The sequence below is a fragment of the Marmota flaviventris genome, chromosome 17 (assembly GCF_047511675.1).
Source record: "Marmota flaviventris isolate mMarFla1 chromosome 17, mMarFla1.hap1, whole genome shotgun sequence".
NCBI classification, from domain to species: domain Eukaryota; kingdom Metazoa; phylum Chordata; class Mammalia; order Rodentia; family Sciuridae; genus Marmota; species Marmota flaviventris.
In genome coordinates, this window is record NC_092514.1 from 54,989,643 (window position 1) to 55,012,692 (window position 23,050).

At 54.5% G+C, this 23,050-nt stretch overlaps 1 protein-coding gene and 1 long non-coding RNA gene across 3 annotated transcripts in view; one reads left to right on the forward strand and one right to left on the reverse strand.

Annotated features, from left to right (window-relative positions):
• The window catches only part of LOC139702271 (uncharacterized), a 62,173-nt gene extending 59,812 nt beyond the window's left edge, over positions 1-2,361 (reverse strand). The window contains exon 1 of the long non-coding RNA XR_011704856.1: positions 2,307-2,361. This is a non-coding gene — a long non-coding RNA (uncharacterized lncRNA). The remainder of the gene's footprint in view (positions 1-2,306) is intronic.
• On the forward strand, positions 1,558-21,763 carry Mllt6 (MLLT6, PHD finger containing). 2 transcript variants are annotated; one of them, XM_027924689.2, is made up of 20 exons: positions 1,558-1,996; positions 3,197-3,276; positions 3,728-3,782; positions 3,999-4,108; positions 5,039-5,142; positions 5,349-5,442; positions 7,813-8,058; positions 8,742-8,840; positions 11,064-11,274; positions 11,806-12,420; positions 12,861-13,042; positions 13,267-13,375; positions 14,829-14,895; positions 15,087-15,232; positions 15,675-15,872; positions 15,971-16,059; positions 17,167-17,516; positions 17,905-17,995; positions 19,254-19,610; positions 20,162-21,763. In XM_027924689.2, the coding sequence occupies exons 1-20, from the start codon at positions 1,888-1,890 to the stop codon at positions 20,201-20,203; spliced, it is 3,354 nt and encodes a 1,117-aa protein (XP_027780490.2). In that variant the 5' UTR covers positions 1,558-1,887; the 3' UTR covers positions 20,204-21,763. The 2 variants fall into 2 exon arrangements, with proteins under 2 accessions (XP_027780490.2, XP_027780489.2); XM_027924688.2 differs by having other exon boundaries at positions 1,559-1,996; positions 7,810-8,058.
• The last annotated feature ends 1,287 nt before the right edge of the window (positions 21,764-23,050 follow it).

The following is a 23,050-nucleotide window of genomic DNA, read 5'->3' on the forward strand; positions in this document are numbered from 1 at the left end:
CGCCGAAAAGATAGACGGCTCTTCGTCCCGGCAGCCCTCCGGGATTCCCCGTATCCACGCTGGAGCGAGCAGGGTTGGGGGTTGCAGCCTGGAACTCAGCTTCCCGGATCTCCCCAAACTCCCGCCTGGCCAGGATTAAGGGAGTAAATCCCTGACGCCACCGACCAGGTCAAGGACAAGTTCTCCCCCGGCAAACCCTCCCCTCCTGGGCGGGGATTCGCTCCCCCCTTGGCCCGGATGAAAGGTACTAAAGAGACGCGGAGGGGGGAGCGGCGGCCCCGGCCCCTTGATGTTCCGGTTGAACAGGTGCTGGTGAAAAGGAGGCGGACCCGGCGGAAGAGTCTGCCAGGGGGGCAGTGCGCTGAAGGGGGGCGGCCTACTCCATCCCCAATCCCCTGGCCGGCCTTCCCCTCTTCCCTCTCTCGACCCCTCCCCCTCAGGAAGCATTCCCGGCCGCGAAGTCTTTGAAGTGTCGCTGAAGCCCCCAGGGCTGCCTCCTCCCCTCCACCACCCCACCTCCCGCTGTGGGGGAGGGTGACCTTTAGTCCCCACGGGCGCCGACCCCCCTTTAGGAAATGTGTGGGAGTCAGATCTCGTCCCCTTTCCCCACACTAGTCTTGGGGAAGAAATCTTCGGGCTAATGTCCCCTCACTTCTGACCCGAGACTCAGTGTTGGGGACTTTAGCCCTTTGGAGGGAGCTGTGTGCGTGCCATTGTGTTTGTGTGCGTGCTTAGCGGTCAAGGGTAACTTGTTCGTGACCACCTCCGTGGTTGCGGTCTCTAGCGCGCGTGGGTCTCTCCGGCGCGCCAGCGGAACTGGAGCTGGGCTTGGGTCTCCAGGAGGGTCAGGTGGTGTGCCTGGATGAAGCTGCGCGTGCCTCTGTGCGCCTTGGAGATCTGGGTCCCAGTGTGTGCGCGTGTGTCCGTGACAACGAAAAGCTCCTCGAGGGCAGGGATATCTATTTTGTTCGCTACTCTCCTGGCGGCTGGCACATACTAAGCGTTCAATAAATATTTGTTTAATGAATAAGTGACTGCACGTGCAAGAATGTCTACCCTCCAGAGTGGCCTCGGAGGAAAGGGCCCGTGCGCTACCGTCCAAAGAGACCCCCAAACACTTAGAAGCGAGCAGCCCGCGTCGCTCCTATTCCTTTCCGCGTCCCTGGTCTTCACCTCCAAATTTCTCTGAGGTTGAAGAAGTGACGCAGAGACTGAGACCCGGGCGTAGCGGGTTGGGAATCGGACACCCCCGCACGAGATGGGAGGCAGGCAGAGGGAGGGCTCGGGAGCGACAACCGAGAGCCAAAAAACGAAAAAAAAAGAAGGAAAAGAACCACGGAGCGAAGGAGCGAAAAGCTCCCTACCAAGCCAGGCTTTGTTTCCTGAACCTAAGACTTTACCCGGCGGCGGGCGGCGGGCGGGCCGGGAGCGAGCGAGCGAGTGAGCGGAGGCGCGCGGCCATGGCTGCCGCGGCGGGGCAGGGGGGCCGGGGGGGCGGCGCGTGAGCGGGCGGCGCGGGGCGGGCGGGCACCCGCGATGTGCCACTCGGCGCCTCCCCCGCCGGGCCCTGGCTGCGCGGCGGCCGGGCAGCCGTGGTAGCCGGGCGAGCGGCGCGGAGGGGTCGAGCCCGGCGCGCGAGTCTCATTGTTGGGGGGGGGCCGTCGGGGCATGAGGGCGAGAGCACGGCGGGGGGGGCGGCCAGACAGAGCGAGCGAGGAGGAGGAGGAGGACGCCGAGGAGGAGGAAGGAGGAGGCAAAGAAAAGAAGCGGCGGCGGCGGAGGAGGGGGCGAGGAGGCGCGCGGCCCCCCGCTCCCTCCCTCCCCCCCTGACCCCCGACCCCCGCCGGCCGGCCCCCCGCCCCAGCCCCGGAGGGAGCTCATGGGAGTATGAAGGAGATGGTAGGAGGCTGCTGCGTATGTTCGGACGAGAGGGGCTGGGCCGAGAACCCGCTGGTCTACTGCGATGGGCACGCGTGCAGCGTGGCCGTCCACCAAGGTACGGGGGTAGCCCGCGGGGGGGCGGCGGGACCCCGGGGGCGGCGCGCTCGGGGCGCCCCCGGCCGCGCCCTCCGGAGCCCTCCCGGGGCTCGCGCGCCCCTCCCCCACCCCACCTGAAGGGAAGGGAGGCGTGGGGACTCCCCCCGCCCGGTCCTCCAGGACCGGGTCAGGCATTGTTTTCTTGCCTATTGTTCCAGTCCCGCGCCCCCCACCCCAAGTTGAGGGAGTTTGGGGAGAGTCCAGAGAGCGACGAGTGAACTCCCTGCGCCCCGCGCCGCCCTTGTCGGGGCTGCCGGGGGAATGTTTACCTGCGAGGTGTCCCCTCCCGCCCTGTTATTTTGGTCCGGGGCTCCGAGAGGAAGAGGTCAAGGGGGGGTCATCCCCCCTCGCTTCCGGATACTGGGAGGAGCGGAATCGGGAAGGGACGAGAAGGGTCCCAGGGGAGAAGGGACTCCTAAAATCCTCCGGGGAAGAGCTGAAGATAGGAGAGCGGTTGTGCAGGGGGCCGGAATGGAGAAGGGAGGTTTGGAGTTTCCCCCAGCAGCACATGGTTCGGGAGTTAACTCCTTGAGGAATCTTGCCGAGGGCGCAGGCTGGCATCTCCCGCCTGTCTGGCACAGCCAGCTGGGCCCCCACTTCCTGGGACAACCCTTAGTACTGTGGCTGCCGGCAGTTCCCGCCACTCTCCTCTCCTTTACCTGCACTGCACCTGCCCTTAGCCTTGACTTTTGACCTGTACCAGTGATAGTTAGAAGCTGAAGATGAGGTTCCTGGACCCCCGACTTCCCTGCTTGGTCCCTTACTGGCCCTTTAAGAAGTCCCCCCCCCCCATAACAACAAAACGTGTTTGACTATCGCGACTGTTGTTTCTGATGCCAGGGGACTAGTCCGGGACTGGAGCTGGGAAATGAGTCCAGAAAGGGCGTGGGGTGGGGAGGATCTTTCAGAAGTTTAAGGTCAAGGACTCAAGACTTCCCGCCCCTGTTTGTAGTGCTTGGTTGTGTGATCAAAGGCTGGCCTGTGCTGTTGGGCATTCCTTGTGGTTCTGCTGTTTAGAGAGTGACCCCCAGCCTGGGGGAGCAGCCCCCCCTGCTGGAACTAGCTCTGGTTCTTCAGAGTCACACTCCCTTCCCCCTGTTACCCTGGGGAAAAGCCGCTGGCTGACAGCTTTCCTCAATGACTCCTCCCCCACCTCTAGCTTGCTATGGCATCGTCCAGGTGCCAACTGGACCCTGGTTCTGCCGAAAATGTGAATCTCAGGAGCGAGCAGCCAGGGTGGTGAGTTCCAGCCTCCTCCTCCTGGCTCCCCTCCCCCTTTGCACACACCTGAGCATCTCCTCTGGTTGAGTTTAGGGACTCTGAGGCTGAGGCTAGGGTGGGACTTAGTTCTGTCATGCAGGACTTCCTGTTTCCTGCATACCTATCACCAACCCCATCTCTCCCTCAGCTCATCCCTCACTGTGCCCCACCTCAAGCATGGAGACTTTGTTTGTTTGAACTTTTTATTATGAAAAGTTTCCAAGGCTGCAAAAGTTGGGAGAATTCAATAATAGACCCCAGGTCCCCGTCATCACTCCGTCTTCAACAATTATCAGCTAGTGGCCAAACTTCTTTCCTCTACACTACCCCACAATGGATCTTATCATTTCATCTTGGGGCCCTTTGAATGTGTTCAGGGAGGGCCTGGCTCAGCAGATCCCCCAACTCCCTGTGCCCCTTGCATTGGCAGAGGTGTGAGCTGTGCCCACACAAAGACGGGGCATTGAAGAGGACTGACAATGGAGGTGAGGGGGGCCCTGAGCCCCTGAGGTCAGCAAGTCCCCCAGAACAGGTCTGGGAAGGCAAGAGTGGGTGGGGTGGAGGCTGGGTTTCCTTTCCCTGGCTGGCACTGGAATCAGATGGGAAGGCTGTGAAAAAGGGGACAGTCTGCAGCCTGGGGATGGGAGGGATGGGGTGTCAGGCTCACCACCCCCCTGAGGCTGGCCCCTACACTCTCCCAGGCTGGGCCCACGTGGTATGTGCCCTCTACATCCCCGAGGTGCAGTTTGCCAATGTGCTCACCATGGAGCCCATCGTGCTGCAGTATGTGCCTCATGATCGCTTCAATAAGGTCAGCAGTCCTACTGTGCCCCATACTGTCCCTTCCCTGGCCACCCATACTTGTGTCCCTACAATGCTTTCTTATTCTGGTGTAGCTTGATTCTGTCCAATGAACACTTTCAGGGAACTTGAAGGTGGGTAGGTACCTACCACTGTTAGACACACACTCATGCTCTGGAACTCAGTGAAGTAGCACTGTCAGAGGGGAGTTTTTAGCTAGTAGTTCATTCATTCATTACTGGGACACATTTTATTGACTGCCTACTATGACTGATGTAAGGTACCGGACATACAGTATTCTGTGTTGATCAAGACAGATGTGCTGTCTGCCAATGGAGTTCATGCTCTTGTGTGGGAAGACTGTAGAAATCAATAAACAGGCAAATAAAGTAAATGTAATTTGTGATAAGTGCTGTGAAGAAAATAAAAAAGGAATTTAAATAAAGAGTACCTAGTGGGTGCTTACTTTAGATAATGTGGTCAATGAAGAAGACATTTAGGTGGAAACCAAAGCATGAGACAGTCAGCTTTGAGAATGTTAGGGTCTTAGGTTCCAGGTACAGATTGCATGTGCAGAGGCTCAGAGGTGGGAATAGGCTCACCAGGGAGCAAGATAGATAGTCAGCAGCCTTTCGGAGCTCACCAAGGACAGTCCTTTACAATATAACCACTAGCTACATGTGGCTTTGCAAAATTAAAATTATATAGGATTTAGGATTCAAGTTCTTAGTCACACTAGCCATACTTTAAGTATTCCATGTGACTGCAGGCTACTCTCTTGGACAGTCTAGGTTATAGAAGATCTGCATCACTGCAGAAAGATGTTAGCATTAATATGGGATGGTGAGGAGAGATTGGAATTAAAGGGAGGCCAAAGGATCCCTCAGCTTGCAGGATAGGGGCTCTGTGGAAGACAGGACGAGTGTGCTGTGTCCTACAGACGTGTTACATCTGCGAGGAGCAGGGCCGGGAGAGCAAGGCAGCCTCAGGAGCCTGTATGACCTGTAATCGTCATGGATGTCGACAAGCATTCCATGTCACCTGGTAAGATCCCTGTTCCCAACCCCTTCTCTGAGGTTTACCTGGGTGGCTGCCGAGTGGGCTCATCCTAGCTTCTGTTTCTTGGGTGATGGTGGCAGTGGCTTCCTCGGGTAGTCTTGGCTTCACTTAAGTAGGGGTCTAGGAAGGGAAGAGGAGGTGGCTGCTCAGGTCTGTGGCCACTCCCTTCTCACCTGACCTCCCTTGGTTAGTGCCCAAATGGCAGGCCTGCTGTGTGAGGAAGAAGTGCTGGAGGTCGACAATGTCAAATACTGTGGCTACTGCAAATATCACTTCAGCAAGATGGTGAGTCCCATCTGGTCTGCCAGCACAGTTGGTCTGTCAGTGGAGGTTTAGAGGGTGTGGGCTCTGGGTCAGGCCCCTGCCTGGTGCTGGGAGGTGGAAAGAACCCAGTCTCTGCCTTTGAGGAGCTCCTCTTTTGATGGGGAATAATTTACAGTTGAAGGGGTATGAACCAGAGCTGAACCAAGTAGTCCATCCTAGAAGACAGAGCTCAAACCTTGCCTATCCGCCTGGGTGGCTTCAAAGACAAGGGAGCCTTTAAGCTGAGTGGAGCTAGAAATAAAAATAAGAGCCACCGATTGTGTGGGAGTGAATATCTACTGTGCCTGAGCCTCTGTACCAAGTTCTCCACATGGGATATTTTTTGTGGTCCTCCCAACATCTCTAAGTACTAGGCATGCTGTATTGTCCCTATTTCACAGATGCATAAACAAGGCTCCCCAAAGTCATGTAACTTACCTCATAGCTGGTGGATAGATTTCAGAACAGGTAGTCTGATCTAAAAACTCCTCGAGAACCTGTCAAACAAACACAGGAAGAAATGAGGCCCAGGCAGAAGGCCTGGTGTGGACAGAGGTCTGAGATGAGACAGAGCATGCATGAGCAGCAGAACAGAGTGCTGGATGGGACCAGAGCAGGAGATGAGAGCTGAGTCTGCTTCTGCCCCAGGCTGGACGGGTATTATTGCATGTCTATGGAGAGATTTGCATGTTCCAGAAGCTGTGAGGTGTCTGCAGAGCCAGGCTGCTGCTTGGGCCCCTCCTCCTCCCAGGCCACAGGCTTAGAAGGCTTGTAAGTGGAGAGTAACATGATCAGATTTGTTTTTTAGGAAGATTACCCTGGCAGCTACCATGAAGCTGGATTGGAAGGGCCAAAGCTGGAGGCAGGGAGACAGCTGCGAGGAGGGGGGATGGAGGGATGAACCTGGAAGCTAGAGCCATTCTAGGTAGACTCCCCTAAATGTGGGGGTGGCTGAGAAGCAGGAAGTAAGGTTGACACAGGATCCAGGCTCTAGACATTCAGTAGCTAGAGGCACCTGGGGGTACCTTGAAGATAGGATTCATCTGGCCTTTGTAGGGTGAGTGTGTGTCCTGGTTTGCTCCAGCCAGATTTGGTTTATGCCTGTGTTCTAGTATAATGATTAGTAGCTACCCTTGTTCATTTCTAGAAATGTCCTTATTTGGGACATAAATTATATGGTCACCTTGTTTTCAAAGTTTAATGATGACTTAGGACAAGGTAGGTTGGTTTGGTTTGCAGAGGTGTTAAGTGGAGACATTCAGGTTTGCTGGCTGTCAGACCCCCAGCAAGATAGTAGAGACAGCCTGGGTTTATAAGGCTGGGGCTAGAATTTCCAGGTTATCCATGGGAAGAGTAGACCAAGGTGTGAAGGGAGCCACACGGGAGGGTACAGAGTTTGGCAGGATAGGATCCATGCCTAGTGCTGGGGAGCATCGAGCAGGACTGGTGAGTCCTGAAGTTAGCCCTAGGATTTGGCCATTGGGAGGTAATTCGTGACTTTAGAGGGAGCAGCTTCAAGCCTGGGACCAGGCAAATGAGAGTGCATTAGTAGGGAAGGGAGGGAAAGGCACCCCTGGCTGTAAGGAGAGGCAACATGAATGTTGTTTGGGTTTTGTTATTTTGGGGGACTGCATACCTGGAATTGAACTCAGGGGCACTCAACCACTGAGCCACATCCCCAGCCCTATTTTGTATTTTACTTAAAGACAGGGTCTCATTGAGTTGCTTAATGCCTTGCTTTTACTGAGACTGGCTTTGAACTCATGATCCTCCTGCGCCACCACTCCAGCTAGTTTGGGTTTTGCTGTTGATATTTTACAGATTAAAGCAGCATATCCCTTGCACAGGAGCAAACCCTGTGTTTGGTGGAGGGGAAGGGCTAGGAGCAAGGGAGGAGAGGCGATGGCTGGAATGAAGTATGAGGAGGGGAGGATGGGATGTGGAGTGCAGGGGAGCAGAGATTTCCCACAAGGGTCCCTGCACAGCTTCTACTCAGGGGAAAATAGAAATGGCCTGGGGCTCAGTTTGTCCAAGACAGGATGAGAGGGTGCCAGGAAGGAGCTGGGTAGAAAGCATGAGGTCCTATGTTCTGGGCCCCAGGCCACCTCCACCAGGCCCAGCCAGGGAATCCCTGCCTTTTTGGAATCTCAATTGTTGAATCTATATGTTGGATGAGCCAGCCGGGAAAGTTCTAGGATTTCCAGACTGAGCAGAGCAGCAAGGAGGACACTAGGTCCTCTTAGTGATGACAGAGCAGATGGGACTGGCCCTGGATCATGTGACCTCCAAGAACTTTTCCTAAGCTAGTAAGAGGAGAGTTTGACAGTTATTCTCAATTTTCTCCCCCAGAAGACATCCAGGCACATCAGTGGTGGAGGAGGAGGAGCAGGAGCAGGAGCAGGAACAGGAGCAGGAGCAGGAGGAGGAGGAGGAGCAGGAGGAGGAGGAGGAGCAGGAGGTGGCAGCGGTGGTGGTGGCAGTGGAGGTGGCACAGGGGGAGGCAGCAGTGGCTTCATCTCTGGCAGGAGAAGCCGGTCAGCATCACCATCCACCCAGCAGGAGAAGCACCCTGCTCACCATGAGAGGGGCCAGAAGAAGGTGAAGTCTTCCCCTCCACTGTTTTACCACACACATTCACAAACACATGCCTCTTTCCAGAAGCTACCACAGGTGTCCCCAGCTCTTGGATCCTGCTCCCTTCCTTCCTCTGAGGCCACTGAGGGGGCTGAGGAAGTAAAACGTGAGGGCCAGAGAGAGCGAGATGGGACCTGGCTTCCTTGTGCTTTTTGTGTTTGTATGATTCTTCCTTGTCCTTCCCATGACATGACTGTGACCCCAAAGCCCCAGGCATGTGGCCCTGCACATTTGCACATTTCCACAGTCTAGCCATGTGCTAGCCCAGTTAGTAAGTACACATGCCTGTGTCCCCTCATGCCACATATTACAGGGCACCCATCCCTCTGCACAGCTCTGTGTCCCTGGTAGACACCCTTGCATGAGCATGCTTTTATATGTACATGGTGCTCTGTGTCACTGGCGTGATAATGGGACAAGCTATTTTTAGCAGGCAGGGAGCTTGAGGGGGAGGGGCTCCAAGCACTTAGAGGACCTTGCTCAAGTCACTCCTGTCCATCCAGAATGCCCTATTCTTCCACAGGGGGAGTTGACTCCCAATAAGTCCCATCCTTGAGACGAGATCTGTGCCCCACACACACAAGTCATGTTTATCCTCCCCCAGGTGATTCCCCAGCATCAATATCTGGTTACTTTTCCCTCCCCAGAGTCGAAAGGACAAAGAACGCCTTAAACAGAAGCACAAGAAGCGGCCTGAGTCCCCTCCCAGCATCCTTGCCCCGCCTGTGGTCCCCACTGCTGACAAGGTACTGCTGCCCACATTCAGCAGGGATGGCGTGCTTCTCTTGGATGGCAGTGAGTGGGAGGGCAAGTGTGAGGACTCAGGGTGAGCCAGGGACCTGCCTGGGTACCTTCTAACTTCTGGTTAACATCATTCCCCTCCCTAAAATCCCATCCCTCCACTCCCTTTTCTGGACTAGAAGGGACCTGAACTCCTGCTCCCCAAGCACTGACCACCCATGAGGGTGAGGTTGGGTTCATGTCTGCTTCAGTCCAGAAAGAGGGCCTCAGCCCTGGGCTCTTATATACAGAGAATCAGTGTACAACACTCAGGTCCATTCTACAAGTTCTGGGACCCACCCCTCCAGAGATAGGCAGAGGGCCCCTCTACCATTGGAAGAGCACCCAAAACCTTTTGCTTCACCCAGATCCCACTCCATGAAGGTTAGAAGGGCTGAAAGCGCCGACTGTGGGGACAAGGAGGGCAGGCCCCAGGAGAGCACCCTGAGATCCTCATTCATCCCACCCTTCCCAGCAGGGGCGTGGTATTCAGGCCTGTCTCCAGAAATGGACAACATCTGGATAAGCAACAGGCAGATCCTACTCTAAGCCAGGGAGTTGCTAATCCAAGCCAGAACAGCCCTCCTGGCTCTCCCTCCAACCTGCCCTTCCCATGAAAGGAGAACCCTGGGGGTCTGGAGAAACTGCTTCCTCCTGTCCCATTATTGCCAGTCATCTCCACCCTACCTCAGATGGTTGGCAGAGCTCTGGGCATCTTAGCAGGAGGCTCAGGTATCAGGTTTCCAGGGTGATGTTGCTGTAGTAACTGCCCCAGTAACCCTCTCCCCTCCTGCTTCCCAGTGCTCACCTGGAAAAGCTTGTCATTCATACCCTCTGACCTTTCCAGGGGCCCACAGGCAGGTGGAAAGATCTGGGGAGTTCCTCCAGTAACTGGGTGTCCCTTGGACATGCCAGAGATTTTTGCCCATCCCCCTCTACCCGCCCCAACATTTCATTTCCCCTTCCCCCCAGCCCCTTTCTTCCCTTACTCTCAGAACCACATCTGGCTCCCTTCAGAACTCCAGCTGCTGAAAAGAACAAAGAAGACAGAGACCAGGGCTCCACCCAGGGAGGGGCAGTGCAGGGCGGCTCTCATTTTCCCATCAATTCTCCCTCTAGCATTTGTTTATTTAGCACTGTTTACTGAGTGTACCTGGTCTCTGTCTGGGAGGAAAAGTGCCTTCCCCAGCAATAATACAGAACATGAACTCAGACATGCCAGGTACTCTTCTAGAACTGGGAGATGGAAGGGATACATGGGAGTGCTTCATTTAATTTAATCCTCAAATAGTCCAAAGAAGTAGGTAATTTGCCTAAAAACACACAGTGAGTAAGTGTCAGAGTCAGGTTTTGAACCCAGGAAGTCTGGTGTGGAGGCCCATGCTCTTACCCACCACATAGCACTCTCTGTGCTGGATATTAATAGCAGCTGCCACGGCCATTTATTGACCCCCATCATGTCTCTGGCATGGAGTCCCTCATAACTCTCCAAGTATACATAATTTACCCTGTGAGGGCACTACAGCTCAGCGAGGTTGAGAGACTGAATGACATAACATGGCAGTAAAGGGCAGAGCCTGCCAGGCTCACCCCTCCCCTACTCTGGGGCCCACGCTCCTCCGGTTGCCATCCTGCTGCCCTCTGAGGTTACTGGAGCCTCAGACATTGGATAGCCATTTCAGTGCAAAATGGCAACTGTTGACATGTGAATGTGGGCACACAGTGCCCTGGAAATAAGGAAGCAGAGTGACTTGTTCCACCTGTGTGTTAGGGAGATTTTATAGAAGTAGGAGCTTCTGAGCTGGAGTTTGAAGGAAGAGCAGTTTCCTGTGAAGAGTGAGGATAAGGCTCTCAGGGAGAGGGTTCTGTCTGCAAGCTCAAGTTGTCTTGTAAGAACATGAAATTGTCAAGAGAATGGGGCAAAAACCAGGTGACTGACTTGTGGGGGACAGGGAAGGAATAATAGCAACTGGAGCACCTAAGGCTGGGTCCAGAGAAGCCTAATCTCCTTGACCTCTTCCCTGCCTATGCCACTTCCAAGCCTGGGCAAGTCCTCTCAGGCCCCAAAGTATTTGCATGAGTGAACCTCCAGTTGAGCTGGCCAGTGTAACCACAAATCGGTTCTCTCCTTTGCCCCGTCTTCCTGCCTGAAGTGGCATTGAGTCTTCCTCTCTCCTCCCCTCCCTCAGGTTTCTTCCTCAGCTTCCTCTTCCCACCATGAGGCCAGCACGCAGGAGACCTCCGAGAGCAGCAGGGACTCAAAGGGGAAAAAGTCTTCCAGCCATAGTCTGAGTCATAAGGGGAAGAAGCTGAGCAGTGGGAAGGGTGTGAGCAGTTTTACCTCCACCTCCTCTTCCTCCTCCTCCTCTTCCTCCTCTGGGGGGCCCTTCCAGCCTGCAGGTGAGTGTGGTGTCCTGGAGCAGGCTAGGAGTGGGGACAGCTTCTTGCCCCACACTTTTCTAGCGAGGGCCTTTGTACTGGTATAGTTTTAGAAACTGGTGGTAGGGGACCCCTACCCAGTGACTCCTCGCCCAGCCATCCATCCCTCTCACCTTCCCTATAGAAATAGAGCTCTCCTTCCCTTCCTCAGGGGAAGGCTGCCCTCCAACCCCACAATACTCACTATCCCCCACACTTGTGCTGCAAGGGGCCATTTTTTAAAGCACCAATATTCGTGTTATTTCCTAAAAACTGCGGGTATCCAGTGAGGTCATTGGGGTGGGAGTTCCTCCCCTCCCATTGTGCTGTCAAGGGGAAGGCTGGAGGGTGGGGACGCTCATCTCAGAACACAGAGATGGGCCGAGCTCTGCCAAGTAGCCAGGCTTTCCCCATTCCCCAGTCAGAGCTCTCCTCACAGTGTGAGGTGCATGTGGAGCGGGAGGGAGAGGGGAGCTGCAATGCAGCCATAACTCCCTTTCCCTCTGCTCACAGGTTCATCCCTGCAGAGCTCCCCTGACTTCTCCACATTCCCCAAACTGGAGCAGTCAGAGGATGACAAGTACTCCAAACCCACAGCCCCTACCCCGTCAGCCCCTCCCTCACCTTCAGCTCCTGAACCCCCCAAGGCTGACCTCTTTGAGCAGAAGGTGGTCTTCTCTGGCTTTGGGCCCATCATGCGCTTCTCCACCACCACCTCCAGCTCAGGCCGAGCCCGGGCCCCCTCCCCTGGGGACTATAAATCTCCCCACATTTCGGGGTCCGGGACCTCAGCAGGCACCCACAAGCGGATGCCCACATTGAACGCTACCCCTGCACCTGCTGAGGAAACCCCTGAGACAGGCCTGAAGGAGAAGAAGCACAAAGCCAGCAAGAGGAGCCGACACGGGCCAGGCCGTCCCAAGGGCAGCCGGAACAAGGAGGGTGCTGGGGGCCTGGCTACCCCCTCCTTACCTGGTGCCCAGCTGGCTGGCTTTACCGCCACTGCTGCCTCACCCTTCTCCGGAGGCTCCCTGGTCAGCTCTGGCCTGGGGGGTCTGGCCTCCCGCACTTTTGGGCCTTCCGGGAGTTTGCCCAGCCTGAGCCTCGAGTCCCCACTGCTGGGGGCAGGTTAGTGTGACCCCTGGCGACAAAGAGTATCTCAGGGCTGAGCCAGTCTTGTGAGGGGACAGAGGCATAAAGATGTAATTAGAAGGAAATATGATAAAAACTGCTCCAAAGAACAGAGATAAAAGGGAGATGATAGTCACCTCTAAGACACTCCCCTATACCACTATACCAGTCTTCTCTATGGTTATAGTGGGAGAGATTGGGGTAGATTGCCCCAGTAGGGCTCATATTTTGGGAGGGAATTAGAAGGCTTAGCATTGTCCAGACCTGGGCAGGGCAGCCTGGTAAGGTGTCATAGCAAGCACCACACAGGAGGGTTAGACTGGAGTGTGTGGCCAAATCCTGGGAATGTACTGTCTAGAGAGACCTCTTCCAGCCACTTGACTGAAGAGCAGTCTGGGGTGGAAGGTAACTGTAGCCTTTCCTTTGTGTCTCTTTAGGCATCTACACCAGTAATAAGGACCCCATCTCCCATGGTGGTGGGATGCTGCGGGCTGTCTGCAGTACACCCCTCTCCTCCAGCTTGCTGGGGCCCCCAGGGACCTCAGCCCTGCCCCGCCTCAGCCGCTCCCCATTCACCAGCACCCTCACCTCCTCCTCTGCTTCCATCTCCACCACTCAGGTGAGGCCTTACTCCTGGCTCCTTCCCTGGGTAGGTGGGGGACAGACTGCCAGGACCCAGCCCTATGTGGGAATTCAAGAAGGTGGGCTTGATTGCCACCAGAACTTCCCCTCTCTCTGATCTTCTTTCCTCCCAGTATGCCTCATCCCCCCACCACCCCAGCACACAATTGTGCCCTAGATCCAAAAATAACCACCAGGCTGGATTCTCCCTCCTTCCCTCAGGTGTTTTCTCTGGCTGGCTCTACCTTCAGCCTCCCTTCTGCCCACATCTTTGGAACCTCTATGGGCGCTGTTAACCCCCTTCTCACCCCAGCTGAGAGCAGCCATACAGGTAAATGAGTCTCAAACTGTTCCCTTTTCTTCCCAAAGGCCTGAGGGAATGTGAACCCAAAAAGGATGTGAAGGCTTGCTGGCTGCCCCCTCCCTCTGCCACTGCTCACTCTGCAGAAAACAAAACAAAAAACTTCACACAGACAAACCGAGGGACACTTTTCCAGTGAAGGGGCAAGGCAAGGCAGAATTACCATTCCATCTCACAAAAGAAAAAGGCAGAGAGAAATGATGCTCAAGGTGGGGAGGATAGGGAATGACAGAGCCAGAGTGCAAAGACGGAGCTCCAGACTCCAAGCTCAGTGCTCTTACACTGAGGCCTTGTTCTTTCCTGCTTCTTAGTGCTGCTTGGGATTGGCGGTTAGGAGGCCCCAACAGCTGGGCTCCCTGCTCTCCCAGCTTTGAGGAGTTAAGGGGCCCAGCTGCAAGCTCCCAGGGCTCCCTGGAGAGTCAGCCCAGCCCCAGAAAGATGATTGGTGCAGAGACACCACCTGTCAGCCTAGGGGATGGGGCTTATCTCTAGGTGGCCTGTTAAGGTAATCCTTAAAGGGGCCAAAGTTGATACATTTTTGTAGACCCAACAGAGTAGAGTGATTATTATTTCCAAGACCCAAAGCAGGATTCTGTGATGCAACAAAGTTTTGCCTTTTAACTTCAGAGTTCATAGTAAGTCATCCAAGCCAGGCATGGTGGTGGATGCTTGTACTCCCTGCAACTCTGTAGACTGAGGCAGAAGGATTGCAAGGCCAGCCTAGGCAACTTGGCAGACATCCTATCTCAAAAAAAAAAAATAAAAATAAAAAGGACAGGATGTAACTTAATGGTAGAGCACCTCTGGGTTCAATTCTCAGTACCAAAAAACAAAAAAACAACAACAAAAAACCCCAAGGGCTAGGGATTGTGTTCAGTGATAGAACACTTACCTAATGTGCACATGGCCCTGGGTCTGATGATTCCTGTCATGGGATGGGGTCTATGTGTTTGGGGATGTCATACAAGGCTAATTATAATAATGCCAGCTAAACCACTCCAGCCAAACACTTCTTTTTTTTTTTTTTTTTTTTCACATTTCTTATTTTAATCCTAATTAACAATCACTTCAAAGAGGTTAGTTAGGAGCCCAAGGCTACCCAAAAAATAGTGTTGGGTTCAAATTCAACCTAGGTTGCAAATGACTGTAACTCCAAAGCTCACTGGAAAGAAATTGGGAGGTGGATCTGGAAGTAGGCAGCAGGAGCCCTAGAGAAAGGGGAAGAGAACCTCCTACAAGACAGGGTTTCCAAGCCAGGACTCTCAGCGTCTTAGCAACTTGAACTGCCAGTCTGGGATTGGGGATCCTGGGGAAAGGGGTCTTAAATGACGTTCCAAATCCTGCACCCACTTTCCTGGGCGGGGACCCAGAGGCTGACGGCTCCCCTTCTTCGCTGATTCCTCCCCTCCCTTCTCCTTCCAAGAGCCAGACCTGGAGGACTGCAGCTTCCGGTGTCGGGGGACCTCCCCGCAGGAGAGTCTGTCTTCCATGTGAGGGAGGGGGCGGCGGCTTGGGAGGAGGCGGATGGGAGCGGGGCAGGAGGGGCGCTGGAGGGAGGGCGGAGGGACTGACAGGGGAGGGGGCGGGAACCGAAGGGCCAAGTGGAAGTCCTGAGGGGGGAGGGAGAGCCTGAAGTAGGGGCACGAGGTAAGCCTGAACCCAGTTTCTCTTACGACCCCAGGTCCCCCATCAGCAGCCTCCCTGCACTCTTCGATCAAACTGCGTCCGCACCTTGCGGGGGCGTCCAGCTAGACCCTGCAGCCCCGGGAACGACTAATATGGAGCAGCTGCTGGAGAAGCAGGGCGACGGGGAGGCCGGCGTCAACAGTGAGGAGGGGCGGCGCGGGGCTGAGAGACCTGCCCGAGGGCTCCGGCCTCATCTTTCTCTCCGAGGGCCCCAACCTCTTTAGGGTTCCACCTCTAGGCCCCGCCCCGCCTTGACTTAAGGCCAACCCCAGGCCTCACCTGTAACCCTGGTCAGTCCCGGCCCCGCCTCCTTTGCGTGCGGCCTTTGACCCTCGCGGCCTCTTGGCCCAGACCTTCCCAAACTCCAACTTCCTCTAGCTCCTCGTCCAGTCTTGTGGGTATCAGGACCCGCCATGGCGCTCACAGCTCTGGTCCCCAGTCTCTCCTCCGAGCTCACCTGTGTTGCTCGCTAGGCTGGCGCAGCCTCCTGGAGGTTTCTGGCCCCGCCCCAGCCCCGCCCCAGGCTCCGCCTCGCCCCCGCCCACCCAGCGCCGGGCCTCAGGCTCCCTCGCCCTCTCCGCAGTCGTGGAGATGCTGAAGGCGCTGCACGCGCTGCAGAAGGAAAACCAGCGGCTGCAGGAGCAGATCCTGAGCCTGACGGCCAAGAAGGAGCGGCTGCAGATTCTCAACGTGCAGCTCTCTGTGCCCTTCCCCGCCCTGCCTGCAGCCTTGCCTGCCGCCAACGGCCCTGTCCCTGGACCCTATGGCCTGCCTCCCCAAGGTAAGGGCGTCCAGCCCAACCCGGGAGTGGAGGTCCTTGCCTGGTGGTTCCAAGTGGGGCGACCCCATTTCAATCCCTGACCGCCCTTCCTCCTTCAGCCGGCAGCAGCGACTCCTTGAGCACCAGCAAGAGCCCTCCAGGGAAGAACAGTCTTGGCTTGGACAACTCGCTGTCCACATCCTCCGAGGTGGGTACCATGAGGAGGGGTCAGGGAGGAGTGGAGCTGGTGGAGACTCAGTGTCCTCCCGGTCACATCTCTACCCTGCCGCTATTGGAGGCTGGGCTGTGAAGTGATTTGCTGAGCAGTTAATCGATTGGTTCATTCATTCCTTTAACAAGTAATATTTATGAGGCGCCTACTTAGTGCCAGGCACTTGCTTAGCAATCAATGAGCAAAACCTACACAATCATCCTGAAGATAGGACAAATCCAAGAAAACAATAAATAATTACAAACCAGGAGAAGTGCTAAGATGGAAGTAAATTGAGGGGTGTAAGAAAGAATAGGGGAGGGATTCTTGGATATAAAGTGGTTAGGGAAGGCCTTTGAGAAGTGTTTGAAGGGTTTATTATAGTGCCTCACACAAAATAATCCCTACATAATTGGTGGTGGTTGGAATAGCAGTTGCTATTGTTATATTGTGGTTATTATTGAAATCAACAAACTGGGTTCTTATTCTCTCTCTGCCACTTACTGACTGTGTGACTTGGGCAGTCATAGTCATAAAAATAACCAACATTAATTGTATACTTAACCTCTGTCATGCCTTGAAAATTTTAAAGCATTGGTTTATTTAGTCTTCATAATAGTCCTATGGAGTCAGTGCTACTGTTATCTGCAGGTAATAAGTAAGTAAACTAAAGTTGAACCCAAGGCCACCCAAGCCATTGCATTTCAGACATAGATTTGAACCTGAGCCTCTTTGTCCAGCTGTAGCACTCTCCTGCAGAATTACTTAACCTAACAGTCAGTGGCTTCATTCATATAGTGAGAATAGCAAGGTAGCAAAGATCAAGCACTAGCTTTTAGATATGGTTTGCTGGAAGGTCACTATCATTACTATGGTTCATTATTCAGCAAGCATGATACGGGGTGCCAGGCCCCCAGGAAATGGTCAGTAAACATGAATTATGAAGACTGGATTCATAGCTTTCATCCCTGGGCCTTGTATCTTGGGCCAGGGTTCTTGGGGTGAGGTGGGGTGGCTGTACTCTGTGAGAATGCTGGGCTGGGGGCCAGAAGGTTCATGCTGGCCCTCTGCCCTCTGACCACTGCCTTCCCCCTCCCTCCCCAGGACCCACACTCAGGCTGCCCAAGCCGCAGCAGCTCGTCGCTGTCCTTCCACAGCACGCCCCCACCGCTGCCCCTGCTCCAGCAGAGCCCTGCCACTCTGCCCTTGGCCTTGCCTGGGGCCCCTGCCCCACTCCCGCCACAGCCACAGAATGGGTTGGGCCGGGCATCTGGGGCAGCAGGGCTGGGGGCCATGCCCATGGCTGAAGGACTGTTGGGGGGGCTCGCAGGCAGTGGGGGCCTGCCCCTCAATGGGCTCCTGGGGGGGTTGAATGGGGCTGCCGCTCCCAACCCTACAGGCTTGAGCCAGGCTGGTGGGGCCCCCACGCTGCAGCTGCCAGGTTGTCTCAACAGGTGAGGGAGAGTTCAGCCCTGGGGAAGGGAGTGGGGAGGCTGGCTCTGGGAGGGATTCCCCCATAACACCCAAATCCCCCAAAGGGTATATAGTCTTTGTCATCTCTTGGTCTCTAGGGACTCCTTACACTGTCATCTCTGAGTGCCTCTGGGTGTAAGTGGCCCAGGACCAAGAATCATTCTCACCCATCAGCCACTCTAGGTCTTCCCTCTGGGGCAGTCCTTCAGTCTTACAGTGTCCCTCTCCCCTCACCCTCTGAACTTAGTTCTCTAAACCTGCACCTCCCTGCCTCTCCTCACCTGGGTCTGAGGGAGTCTGGGAGCTTGTAGGGGTGGGGAGGAATGCTTCCTTGCACCTTCCCCATGGTCCCTGTGTCCCCTGCTTCAGCCTGACCGAGCAGCAAAGACACCTCCTTCAGCAGCAAGAGCAGCAGCTCCAGCAGCTCCAGCAGCTCCTCGCCTCCCCACAGCTCACCCCGGTAATGTTCCTCCCTTCCCTGGCTCCTCAGCAGCCCTGTGCTTTCCCTTTTCCCAGATCTCAGAGGACCTGGATCAACCCAGGGAGGGCAGCAGTGGAGGGGGGGTCTTCAGGCTGAGTGGATATTGAGCCTGTGGGGCTGGTGAGGGGCAAGGGGACAAGAATATTCTCAAGGTCACCAGGCATTGGGAAAGGGATGCTGCCATGGCCCCAGATCATGTCCCAGTAAAGGGTGTATAGGGTGGCAGGTTGAGTAACAATAGCCTTCTGATCCCAGCCCCAAGGATCTTTAGGGAGAGGGAATTACAGGGTCTTAGTGGAAAGGTGACTGAGCAGGGGACACTGTCAGCCAGGGCAGGTTCTTTTGGGTGTATTTCAGGTTGGGTTCCGCTAAGGTTTGCTTTGGAGGAAGGAGTTTCACTTTTAAAAATGAGGAAGTTGGGCTGGGGATGTGGCCCAGTGGTAGAGCACATGCTTAGCACCGAGGCCTTGGGTTCCCTCCCAGCATCAAAGTACCTAAATAAATCACAGTAAGAATGCTGGAGTTGAGAAAATGGGAAAAATAAATATTTTCATATAAAGAAACGTTGGAAAGATAGAGGGAATAGGATAAGATTTTTTTTTTAATTCTTTAAAGCAACATTTCTTTTTATTTATTTTACTTGTGTTTTTGGTGTTGTAGATAGACAGCATGCCTTTGTTTTTTTGGGTTTTTTTAATGTGAAGTTAAAGATCAAACCCGGTGCCTCATGTGCTAAGCAGACACTCTGCCACTGAACTACAGCCCCCGCCCAGAAGCAACATTTCTTAATGTAAATTTTTATATAATTATTTTGGTTTTGGAACACTAAGAATGCTTTGCCTATTCAAAACAAAAACAATCAATTTTTTAAAACAAAAAAGAGGAGTTGAAAACTGTTGAGCTCATTTATTGTTTCTTGCCTTGGGGTGATACCACTCCTGGGAGCATTTGTGGTTGTCATAGTAACTGAGGAACTGATTGAGAGGGCTGGTCCAGAGATATTTGTTCTGCACTTGGTCCACAGTGTCTGGCTTATGGGCACTGAGGCTGTGCAACCATTTTCTTATCCAAATAGGAAGAGTTAGGCCCAGAGTAGGAAGTTAGAGACAGAACCTTGACCATCTCCCCTGTCTCCTGCCTCATGGTTCTGGTGATAACGGATAGAGCCCAGGACCCAGGCAGGCAGCAAGGAGAGACAGCGGGGACCTTGGCCATAAGCAGCCTGGCCTCCTTGCAGGAGCACCAGACGGTTGTCTACCAGATGATCCAACAGATCCAGCAGAAGCGGGAGCTGCAGAGGCTGCAGATGGCTGGGGGCTCCCAACTTCCCATGGCCAGCCTGTTGGCAGGAAGCTCCACCCCACTGCTGTCAGCGGGCACCCCTGGCCTGCTGCCTGCGGCATCTGCCCCGCCTCTGCTGCCCGCTGGAGCCCTTGTGGCCCCCTCACTCAGCAACAACACCAGTCTTATGGCGGCAGCAGCTGCAGCTGCAGCAGTCGCAGCTGCAGGCGGACCTCCAGTCCTCACTGCCCAGACCAACCCCTTCCTCAGCTTGTCGGCGACGGACAACAGTGGCAGTTGCCCCAAAGGAGGGGTGAGTAAGGGGTCCAAACCTTCCTGTCTCCCTTCTGAGGGATGGGCAGAGATGGACCATCAGAATATACATCACCATATGCATCAGCAGGGGAATGTCAGCAACCCCCAGGTTAGACAGGTGCCCTGCTCCAGATCCAGGGCCTCTGCTCCACATGGGTGCCCTCCTGCAGAGCCAAGAAGGGTCCACTCTGAGCTAGGGCTAATAGTAAAAGGATCAGTTAGAAAGCGGCCTTCCTCTGGAAGACCAATTAGGAAGTGCCATTTCCTTTCTGAGTGACCAGTTAGAGGAAGGTGCCCCTCTAGGAGGGCCATTGAAAAAGAGGCTCTTCTCCTTCTGAGGGGACACAACCCGAGCCCAGGAAGCCAGTCTTGCTGGCATATGTGCTCACAACTCCCCCACCCCTGCACCTGCCAGAGCCTAGGCAGGACCCTTCTGACCGCCTCCCTTTCAGCACTTGGGGCAGCTTTCTTGTCCCAGGAAGATGGTCGTAGGTAGGCTTTAAGGCCACACAACTCCAAAATCCCCAGCCTCCCTTCCTCTCTTTCCAGACCGCTGACAAAGGAGCCTCAGCCAACCAGGAAAAAGGCTAAATCTACCTGTACCCCTCCTGACCCCTAAATGGAGGGGACAGATCCTGGCTTAAGGGGTCCTATCCTGGAGCAGGCATCTGGGCCCAGACACTGGAAGAACCCCGACCCAGAGCCTGTGCTGAGGCCCAGGGAGTGTTGGGGGCTCCTGGTGCAAGGACTGAGATTGGGAGGGGAGCCCCTTCCATCTGCATCCCCACCCCCTGTCTGCACTGTCTGCTTTGTGAGAAGCTCAGAGGGAGGACAGGCTCTAAGCCTGCCTAGGAGCCCCCACCCTCAGCAAATGTTTTGAGGTCCCCCAGAGAGCAAAGTGGGCCATGACATAAGTGTGGGATTGGTTGGACCCACCACATAAAACAGATCAGCACTTGAAAGGGGAGCAGTGGAGGGTAGACCTAGGCTTATCCCTGCATGGAAGTCTTCATGGAAGAAGGGCTGGCCCCACTTGACCTGCAGTTTCTTCCCAATCTGGGCAAATGGCAGAAGGGATCCCTTTGACTGTTTCTCACTGTCCCTCTCCCTCACCAAGGGTCACAAGCTGAGCTTGTAAAAGCCCACAGATGTAGGGGGAGTGAGGAAGGGCAAGACAGCATCAAACCCAGGCCAGGCCTCCTGCACCTCTTGTGACCCCACTAGTGGGGCATAGGGAGGCCCTCACCGTCCTTGGTGCCCTGCCCCTTGTTTGCACTATTGGCTTGAGGAGTGCGGAGGGTGGGGAGACGGAGCTGGCTGACTCAACAGTGTGAGTGTGTCTGTGTGTGCATGTGTATGTGTATGTGTGTGTGTGTGTGTTTCTGTCTGTTTGTCTGTCTTCCCCTGGACCTGGGGCCGCAAGGGCAGAAGCAGGCGCAGTGGTTAGCACCAGAGGGGGAAGCTCCCAGCTCTTGTTTGTACCCTCCCCCCTCACCAACTCTGGCCCCTTTCAGGGGCATGAATGGTTAACAAAAAACCAGAAAAGTACTCCAGTTTTGGAGAGTAACTGGGGGCTAGGGGTTTTGAATCAGGGTAATATCCTGCCTTCCCTCCTCCAGACCCCACTTGGTCTCAGGGCCCCCTGGGCCCCCTTCCCCTACTGGTAGTTTGGTCCATTTTCCCTAACACAAGGGGGACCCCAGGGATTGGGAGAGGGAACAAGGGAGGTGAAGTGCCGCTTCTTTCAGTAAAAGTCTCCCTCCCAGAATTAGCCAGCCTGCCCTCGCGCACTCCACCCCACCCCCACCAACTAGGGGAGCCACTGAAGCTGACCTAACAGCTGTCTCCTCACCCACCAGCTATTTCCCTGGGGTGTTGTGGGCAGTTCTCACTGTAAAGCAGTCCCCATCTGCCCAGGGCCTTTGGCAGCAAAGGCTGAGTGGGCCACTGGAAGACTGGAGACCCGTGTCCCTGTCTCACTTGCACTGGGGTGGAGCTGTTGGTCCTTTGGCATTTCCAGCTTTCCCTGAAGCTCAAGTCCTGTTGGTCTCTTTGCATGTGTGCATTTTTGTGTGTGTGTTTCTGTTTGGGTTTTTGTTGTTGTTGGGATTTTTTTGTTGGTTTTTTTAAATAAAGAAAAGAAGATGTGTATATTTTTGGCAATGACAGAAACGTAGTGCAGATATATTTTTGCCTGTGCTGCTCAACTGTTTTTTTTTTCTGATATGGAAAATAATATTAATATTCCTGTTGATAAGACTTTGTAAGATGTTAGGGAGATAATGATGGGGTGGGTGGGAATTCTTCAGAGGCAATTTCTTAGGCACTTGCAAGGGCTTGGGGGTGGGGGGGGACGGGGGCAGTTGTGATGACCTCAGAAATACTCACTTTTTATTAATGCTAAATATCAGTTAGAAAGACATGATAGAATTCAGCATTTTATTCATCTTAATCTATTAAGCTCTTTAACTCCCTGCCCCAAGCCACTAAAAAACAAAGTAACCTTAAGAGATTCTTAGGAGAGTCACCCATTCACATCCATGCCCTGGCTGAAGGCTGGCTATCAGAGCTGAAGTCTATTTCTATTCTGATGGAAGGGAAGGACATCCACACCAAGATCACCGTATGGAAGTGAGGTCCAAATGACTTAGTGCACTGGAACCGAGACCACTTCCTGCACAACACTCTGCCCTCCCCAGCCCCACTTCCTTCACCTCCACAAATCTGTTCTCCAGTTTTCCCAAGTTCATATTCCCCAGGCTGGAATGTTGCAACAGGTAGTTGGGTTAGATTTGAAGAAGGGCTTCCCTGGTCATGGACTGGTGCTGCTGTCCACCTCCACACCCCCGCCCCAGGGGGCATGAGATTGGTGGCAGCACTTCCTTCTGACCAGGCATGATAGGAAGCTCTGAAGAGCCTCATGGGGAGCAGCATACCAGTGCAAGAGAGGATGGCCACGATGACCTCGCCCTCTTCCAGCCTCAGTCTATTCTTTGAGAATGGATGGACGTGGGAGGAGATGCAGATTTGTGGAGCTCTCAGTCTAGGGGTTAGGAAGGATGTGGTTTGTAGAGCAGAAGTGGAGTTTGAAAATGCATGAGTGGAGCTTTGTGTGTTGCCACCCTCAGCAAAGAGACATGAGTGGGTGTGCATGCTGAGCCAGTGCCAGCCAAGGGGTCACAGCTGGTGGATGTTGGAGCTGGAAGGGACCTGTCTTTGGGGATCATTGGAGTTGACTCCTGGCTTCACAGGTGATAGTTCCAAGTCTAGGAGGGGCAGGTGTTCAGTGTAGAGCCAGGACTAGCTTCAGGACCTGGCCTCCTTGTCCTGAGCTTCCCTGCCCCACTGCATGGCCTCTCCGGCTCAGTGTCCCTATATGGTGTGAGTGCAGGGCTGTGCCCAGGGTGGGAAGGTATCTGTATAGCACTGACAGTCCTA

Bases quoted from the DNA above. Each gene is read 5' to 3' on its own strand.
- Mllt6 (XM_027924688.2), top strand. From the start codon at position 1,888: ATGAAGGAGATGGTAGGAGGCTGCTGCGTATGTTCGGACGAGAGGGGC. The intron at 13,376-14,828 runs GTAAATGAGTCT...TCTCCTTCCAAG, and splicing joins AGCTGAGAGCAGCCATACAG to AGCCAGACCTGGAGGACTGC. The intron at 16,060-17,166 runs GTGGGTACCATG...CTCCCTCCCCAG, and splicing joins CGCTGTCCACATCCTCCGAG to GACCCACACTCAGGCTGCCC.